The sequence below is a fragment of the Bos taurus genome, chromosome 16 (assembly GCF_002263795.3).
Source record: "Bos taurus isolate L1 Dominette 01449 registration number 42190680 breed Hereford chromosome 16, ARS-UCD2.0, whole genome shotgun sequence".
In the NCBI taxonomy this organism is placed as follows: Eukaryota; Metazoa; Chordata; class Mammalia; order Artiodactyla; family Bovidae; genus Bos; species Bos taurus.
In genome coordinates, this window is record NC_037343.1 from 42,952,315 (window position 1) to 42,960,428 (window position 8,114).

At 60.5% G+C, this 8,114-nt stretch overlaps 1 protein-coding gene across 5 annotated transcripts in view; it reads left to right on the plus strand.

Moving 5' to 3' along the window:
• The window catches only part of CASZ1 (castor zinc finger 1), a 155,340-nt gene extending 147,226 nt beyond the window's left edge, over nucleotides 1-8,114 (plus strand). For 4 of the 5 annotated variants that reach the window (XM_059875712.1, XM_059875714.1, XM_059875713.1 and 1 more), the window contains 4 exons: nucleotides 1,385-1,536; nucleotides 1,678-1,819; nucleotides 2,417-2,716; nucleotides 4,503-8,114. In XM_059875712.1, coding sequence (XP_059731695.1) covers nucleotides 1,385-1,536; nucleotides 1,678-1,819; nucleotides 2,417-2,716; nucleotides 4,503-5,623 — 1,715 coding nt within the window. In that variant the 3' untranslated portion in view covers nucleotides 5,624-8,114. The remainder of the gene's footprint in view (nucleotides 1-1,384; nucleotides 1,537-1,677; nucleotides 1,820-2,416; nucleotides 2,717-4,502) is intronic. The other variant, XM_024976726.2, reaches the window with a different exon arrangement.

Sequence of the window (8,114 nt, forward strand, 5' to 3'; positions counted from 1 at the left end):
CAGGCTCTTTGCTGTTGCAAGAGGTGCAGGGGGTGGGGGGTAGACGTGGCAGCTGAGGTCTTTTTTGTCTACTGTGACTGGCACCAGGCTTGGTGCTGGGGATCTGGTGGGACAAGCAGGTACTTGGTCAGTTCAGGCCAGGGCATTTGTAACCTGGGGTGACCTGGAAGGAGGTGGCCACGGGGCAAGAAGTGACCTTGAGCTCAGGGACAGGTGCTTCAGAGTTAACTTCACTGCTGAGAGCTGGGCTGTTGGCCAGGAAGCTGCCCCCAACCCCAGAACAAGGCCTCCCTGAGGAGCTCGCTGGCCCCAGCCCCAGGATGCTGTGGGGAGCGGGCTCCATGCAGAGTCCACACTCTTGCCTCAGGATGGAGCCACGTGTCACGTGCAGACATGGGGCAGTAATCTGCCCAGGAGGAGACCGGACACTGGAAAGCAGGTGGGAGCCAGGCAGGCTGGGTGCGGACACCTGTGCCCAGGTGACTCAGGTGGCCACGGCCACAGGGTCCAGTGGGTACAGATTGGGGCTACTGCCTGCAGCCAGTGGGCCATTACCTAGGGGAAGGCTGAGAGATTCAAAGTCAACTGCCAGAAATGAAAGGAAACAAACCTTTCCTTCAGGTATTCATTCAAAAATAATTCAGAGCCTGAGAGAGGGCTGGTTATCACAGCAACAGATATCAACACTTGGTGACCCATGCTGGTCCTGGGTTCGGCTTACAGGTGTCGGGGATTCTGTAGTTGCCGTTATTGACTCAGTTGGGGTGTTTTGGGTGGTAGCTGGAGCCAAAACAAAGCTGGGGGATGATATAAGACACCTGGCCAGCTCAGGTGCCATGGCAACGGGCAGGCCTTCACCTGCCCTCTGCTGATACCATTTCAGTCTGGCCGCTGTGTTTGTCAGCCCAGAACAAAACCGAGGTGGGTGGGGGCAGGGCAGAGGGCCAGCCGGCCTGCAGCCATCTCTACAAGGTCAGGGGGTGGGGGGCAGCACCTGGGGTCCCCAAAGGAGAGCTGGGGACAGATGGCATGCTGGGAGGCAGCTGATCAAGTGGACAGGTCACTAGGGTCCCCTGCCCTGGAGCCCATGGACCTCTCAATGTGCGGCACAGGGGAGGGGGCCAGCCTGCCATCGTCCCGCAAGTCCATGCTAGACTGGCGGGGAGACCCAGGCTCTGGACATCCAGGTGGCCGAGGACTTTCTGGGAGTGGGGGGTGGGAGGTTCCTTAGGGGAGCGCCATCACGGGCAAGTGCCCTTTCCCCATACGCCATCTTCCTAGCATGTGTGCCCGTGCCCAGAACAGTGCCCGCCATGCAGCGGGTACCATGAGTGCCAGCTGGCCCGCAGGGAAAGCTCACAGCCGAGTGGGGCTGTGTCCACAGGCTGCAAGTACAACCAGGTGAACAGCCACTTCCACTGCATCCGGGAGGGCTGCCAGTTCTCCTTCCTCCTCAAGCACCAGATGACCTCCCATGCCCGGAAGCACATGCGGAGGATGCTGGGGAAGAACTTCGATCGCGCACCCTCCTCCCAGGTGAGCCGCCCCTCCCCCGCCTGGGGGCCAGAGGGCATCATCCGTGTCCCACTCTGGCAGCCGCCGGAAATGACCACATGCTCCTTGTGGGCAGCACCGCCTCCAGCCCAGCTTGCTCAGGGGCCCCCTGCTTCTTTTCAGGGCCCCCCAAGCCTGATGGACACCGAGACAGACGAGTACATGGATTATACTGGTTGCAGCCCAGGCGCCATGTCCTCCGAGTCCTCCACCATGGACCGAAGCTGCTCCAGCACCCCTGTGGGCAACGAGAGCACCGCGGCAGGTGAGCAGGCGGCCAGGACAGGGCCGCGAGGGTCTGGGAGGCGCCCGGCCTGGGACGGGCCCTCCTCCTGCCAGGTCTGGCTCAGGACTGGAGCATCATGGCCAAGTGGCCTCAAAGGAGGACAGGCCAGTGTGTGGCCGGGCCGGCTGGTCTGTGGGACATGGGTCCCCACCTTCTGCCGTCCTGCCCACCTCCCCCGTACTCTGCCCTCGGCTTCCATTTCCAGGAGAGGACCCGGGTTTGAGCTGAGAGCTATAGCCAGAGGGGCAGGTGGGCCCCACCCAGCCCTGGCCCCTCTTCTGGCCTCTCTGCCATGGTCCCAAGCACAGTTCCTGGGCCCCAGAGTGGGGTCCTCCCCATGGGCCCTCCCCAGCCCACCATGACACCCCCCTGCACTGCCACGCCCTCCTAGTCTCTCTCCTCTGCCACCCCCTCCCCTCTCTTCTTCGTGGCATCTGTCTGCTCATCTGTCCACGTATTTTCATATCATACTTGCTTCTGCCATTGGGTTTCTCATTTTGGTTCTTTTGTTTGTTTGTTCTTTGTTTTGGTTTTCTTTTTTTTTTTTTTTTTTCTGCTTTTCTCCACCCTCTCCAGGCTGCCCGGCTCCTCCTCCTCCTCCTCTTCCTCTTCCTGCTGCTGCCGGTGACGAGGCTGCCTGCGGGGCTCCGCAGCCCCCAATGACCCCATCCTTCTCTCCGGCCGTGCTCCGGGCGCCCCTCCCCTCCCTCCCATGCCTCTTTTCTCCACCCTGTCTCTCATACTCTCTGCTCAGTGCCACTCTCGGAGCCACCCGGGGCCTGGCCCACCCCATCAGCAGCCCGCCCAGCTTCCCGCCTGTCACTGCCACTCCATCTCCAGTAAAAAGTGACGCCCCCCTAGTTCAGGATGCCGCAGGTAACTCACACACACCTTCTCCACCACTGTCTTATCACCCTGGCCGAGCCCCAAGGCCATGGTCCAGGATCTGGCCCTTGTCTGTGGCCTGCCAGGCCAAGGACAGGGCCATCCTGCTCTCCTCACAGCCTAGCCCCACCTCTCCCCAACCCCGCCCGAGACCAGACAGCCCGGCCCCTGTCCCGAGGACACCTTCTCTTGGTTCCTGCTCGGCAGGCCAGAACATCACCACCAGGGCTCCCTGGGGCTCACCCCATCTCAGCTACTGGCCAGAACCCTGAGATGGCCGTGCCCACCCCACTCCCCCCCAACCCTGCAGCAAAGCAGAGCCTGTCTCCCGCGCTCTGGGGCATTCACCCAGGACCCAGGACGAGGCAGGAACAGAGATGTTCTTGGAAAGCTCCTGATGTCTGGGACCCACCCAGGTTTGGAGGGTCCTGACACCAGGCTGAACCCCCATCCCTGGAGCCACACAGGATGAGGCCTGAGCCCCGGGCAGTGCTTCATAGCAGAGGTGACTCCCAGCCTCACCCTGTACCTACTGCCCGGCAGGCACGGGACCTGCCCGCCCCTGCCCTTTGCTGCACCACCCCAGCTCTGCCTCTTCCATTTGTTCTTCCCCAGGGGGTTGACAAAGAGCACGGCAGAGGGTTCCCCCTCATGGAGTTAAGCCCCTGTTCTGTTGCTGGCATAACCAGTGATTTCAAATCCAAAGCAGCTACTCCTCACCCACCTGGATCCCCAGGCCCCAGACCCTCCCTTGCCTCATGCTGGGTACCCCAGTCCATCACAGTCCTTGTTTCTCTCCACCTGCTGAGGGGCTGGGATGGGGGAGGATTGGGTCTATTCCCAAGATGGGTGGTACTGAAGCCTGGTGCCTGGGGTGGGTGTTCTAGACAGGTTCAGAGAGGGCTGGGTGGGTCAACGCGTTGGGGGAGCTTGGACGGTGCCTACCCTGCCCACTGTGGGGGGGCCAGGCCTGGGGTGTGGAGCAGGGAGTGACTGGGACAGCCACCCTTTCCCCAGCTGCCTGTGCAGAAAGTGGTCTCGGATGCATGACCGAACAGTGCAGTTGTGGGTGGCAACGGGGCATCCTGAGCCCAGCGAGGCAGTTGGGACCAGGTGGGAGAGCACAAGTGTGGCCCATCTGCCGGCCAAGCCTGTGCTCCAGTCCTGGCTGCTCAGCATACCTGCCCTCTCCCAGCCCAAGACATTAAAAACCTTCTGGTACCAAGGAGAAGGTTGCACACGAGGCAGGGAGTTACTGCTGCAAACAGTTCCAAGGCACTCGGCATCCCTGTGGCAAACAGGCTGGTCCCAGGCGCAGACAGGCGGGCAGCCCGGGAAACTGGTTAGCAGGAGGGAGAAGGAGCCGGCCTGTCCCTCATTAGAGGCAGGCACATGATGGCGTCTGGCCCCGGTCCAACTTGGGTAATTACACTGCCGACCTAGATTCCCCCTTCAGCTTCAATTAGCGCCAGGACGTGTCCTCACTTCCCACCCAAACGGGCCAGGAAGCAGCCACCACATCCCCCAGAGCTGCATGCTCTGCCACCCACGAGGGTGGACGCCTGTGCGATCAGCCTGCAGACAGGGATGACTAAGGGGGAAGCCTGGGGCTCCACCGGCTATCCTGGGGGGCGGGTCACGGGAGAGGCCCGGGAGCCACGGGGAACCGAGGGGTTGTCATCGAGTGCAGCCCCCTGGCCAGCGAGCCAGGATCAGGGGCCACGAGTGAGTGTGATCCTGGGAATGGTGCCCGCGCTGATCAAGCCCCCCTCCCCAGGGAACACCATCTCCATGCCGACAGCCTCGGGGGCCAAAAAGCGCTTCTGGATCATTGAGGACATGTCTCCATTTGGCAAGCGGCGCAAGACTGCTTCCTCACGCAAGATGCTGGACGAGGGCATGATGCTCGAGGGCTTCAGGCGCTTCGACCTCTACGAGGACTGCAAGGACGCGGCCTGCCAGTTCTCGCTCAAGGTCACCCACTACCACTGCACGCGCGAGAACTGCGGCTACAAGTTCTGCGGGCGCACGCACATGTACAAGCACGCGCAGCACCACGACCGCGTGGACAACCTGGTGCTGGACGACTTCAAGCGCTTCAAGGCCTCACTCAGCTGCCATTTCGCCGACTGCCCCTTCTCAGGGAGCAGCACGCACTTCCACTGCCTGCGCTGCCGCTTTCGCTGCACCGACAGCACCAAGGTCACGGCGCACCGCAAGCACCATGGCAAGCAGGACGTGATCAGCGCGGCGGGCTTCTGCCAGTTCAGCTCGAGCGCCGACTGCGCCGTGCCCGACTGCAAGTACAAGCTCAAGTGCTCGCACTTCCACTGCACCTACCCCGGCTGCCGCCACACGGTCGTGGGCATGTCGCAGATGGACTCGCACAAGCGCAAGCACGAGAAGCAGGAGCGCGGCGAGCCGCCCGCCGCCTCCCCCGGCCCCGAGGGCCTCGCGCCCGGCCCCGCCGCCGCCGCCGTCGCCGGCCTGGACGGCGCGCCCCCGCCCGGCGCCGAGCCCGCCGCCGCCACCCTGCTCTTCTTGCCCGGCCCGGCGCTGGGGCCGAGCGACGACCCCGGCCCGCCCGACGCCCCGGGGCCCCGCGTCGGTCCCGCCGCGCCCGGCCCAGCGGCCGGCGAGTCGTCGCAGGAGGACGACGAGGAGGAGCTGGAGCTGAACGAGGAGGCGGACGATGACGACGACGACGAGGAGGAGGACGACGACGAGGACGACGACGAGGACGACGACGAGGACGACGAGGACCTGCGCACCGACTCGGAGGAGTCGCTGCCCGAGGCGCCGGCTGTGGCGGCGGGGCCGGGGTCGCGGAGCCCGGAGCTGGCGGCCCTCGGCGCCCCCGCGCCCCCCGGGCCCGCGCCCGCCGCCGCCTCCCCGTAGCCTCCCCGTAGCCGCCCGGCGGGTGGCGCGTCGGGGGGGCCGGGCGCGCGCGGCGCCCTCGGGATCTTGCCGCTTTATTCTATTGTTATTATTATTATTAATTTTGTAAGAAACGGTATTTATCTGTAAAGCTTCCCTTGTCCAGAGCTAGGTGTCGGCCGCGTCCCGGCGTCGGGAGGCGCTCCGGCCCGGGTGGGCCCGTGCGCCCCGCCGGTGCTTCCGGACCCCGAGTCCGTCTCAGGACAGAGGCGGGGGGAGGGGGCCTTCCTCTGGTGCTTCGGGGCCGTCCCCGCGCCCGCCCGCCCTCGCGGCAGCTCGGCGGCCGGCAGGACAGAAGCTGCCCGGGCGGGACCCTCCTCCGCCGCGGTCCGGGGATCTTCTTCAGGGAAACAGAAGGTGCTCTTGTCCGGGGTGGGACAGGGGCCCCGCAGGGTGAGGCGGGCGCTGACCCTGCCGCCCCCCACCCCCAACCCCACGCTGCGCCGCTGGGATTCCTCATTGCTCAGGGCTGGGACGGGCGCCAGGGGTCACCGTGACCCCCGCCCCATACCCCCGGAGGCGGGCGGGCACCTGTAGCATCTGCAGGGCCTCCCATTCGTGCAGCTAAGACCCTCCCTCCTGGCCCCGGGGGAGGGCGGGGCAGGAGGCGGCCGGGGGGTGACACTACAGGGACCGCGGAGGGAACCTCCTGGAACTGGCCAAGCTGAGGGCTCTGGGGCACTCGGCCCCCAGCGCGGGGCCTGGCCGGGTGTCAGCCCCGAGGGCTGGGGCCTGGGAAGGGGGCACCTCGGCCTACCCGCTGCCTGCCAGCCGGTGCTGGGATGCTGGGCCCTCAGGGGGTCTCCGCCACCCAGGTGGTAAAAACAGGAAGGATGCGACTGTTTGGGGCTTTAATAGTCAACATGGAAAAAAATTCGAGGAAGTTGTACAGTATTTTTCCTGTAAAGGTTTATTATTCTACACAGAACAAAATAAAAAAAGCAGGCGGGCGCCCAGAGCACAGACCGCCTCCGGACCAGCCCTGAGGTTGGAGACCCGAGTGCAATTGCTCACGTGGGGTTTTGTTTAGCGTTTAGTTAGAGGCCTTAACCAGGTTGAGGCTGTCTGTCTTTACACTAGCACTGATGGGAGCTGCGTGATTCCAACTTTTAACTTGAATTTTGTAGAGACAAGAAAAAAGGACTATTACTGTTGATACAAGTTTGTAGTTAATTTAACATTTGAGTTTTTCTCTATTGGTTATGCGTGTGGCTTTATAGGGCTTTTTTTTTTTTTTCCAGTTTGTTTTATTATTTTGTTTGGGATACTTCTTTGCTGGTTCAACCCACCCAGATTTGGTTCCCTTTGCAAAATACACCCCTGTCCCCCATCACCGCCCCCTTCAACGATGAGGTCACCTACCCCAGAGCTGGCCCCCACCTGCCAGGCACACACCCAGCCGATGGCTCTGATGGCGACAGGGACTGAGGGCACGCTGCCCAAGGCCTCTCCTGTTCACCTTCTCTCCAGGTCAGGCCGCGTGCCCCATCTTAGTTGGACCCTGTGACATGGCCACAGGGAGAGCTCTAGGTCCAGCCTTGGGGAGGGGCTGTCACCATAGCCTCCTACCCCTGGGTCTCCAGGGGAAGCCTGACCCAGCTGTTGGAGGCGGACAGGGCAGTCGTTTGCTTTTTTTTTTTTTCCTTTTCTTCCCAATTTTTTTTTTTTGTCCTCCTGGCTGCCCACAGCCAGAAAGCCAGGACCATCTGAACTGGAGAGAACGCGGGAGGGACTGGTGAGACGGATGTACCTGATTCAACAGGAAACAAGTGGTTTTCTAGAACAGCCCCTACCAGAGCCTCCTGAATTCTGTGGGCACCATGTGCTGCTGCTGAGCATTCGCCCAGACTTTGTGCCCGACCACAGAACCGTGGAGTCTGTGGAAGGAGTTTTGTAAAGGAAAATAAAATTTTTTTCAATGTAGCAAAATCAAAAAAAAAAAAGAAAAAGAAGATGCCGACAGTGCGAAGTCTAGCCTTTTGTAACCTTCATATTGCACACTAGGACTATAAGCCATTGCTAGCTCATTTTGAATTTTAATGTGTAATTTTTGTTTTATTTTCTTTCTGTGGGGAAAACAATGCTTGATCCACCAATGCTCTTTTTAATGTTTTATAACTATGTATGTGTATATATATAAATATAAAATAATATGTATGCACATATGTGTGTGTATATATCTATATGTATATACATATATAGATATATAGAGATATATAGAGAGGTTTTGAGACGAAAATGCAGAACGTGAAAACCGAACTGAACAGCGTGTGCTCTGATTACTTGAATCTGGTCTCCTCGGCACCTGGTTATTAAGAACTGAATATTTTTCCACTTGAATTTAGTGCTATTAGAAATTTAATATATGTGTTTTATTTATTTGATTTTTTTTTTGCATGACTGATGCAAGGTTTGACATTTTCACTCAATAAAAACTGGAAAAAAAAATCTA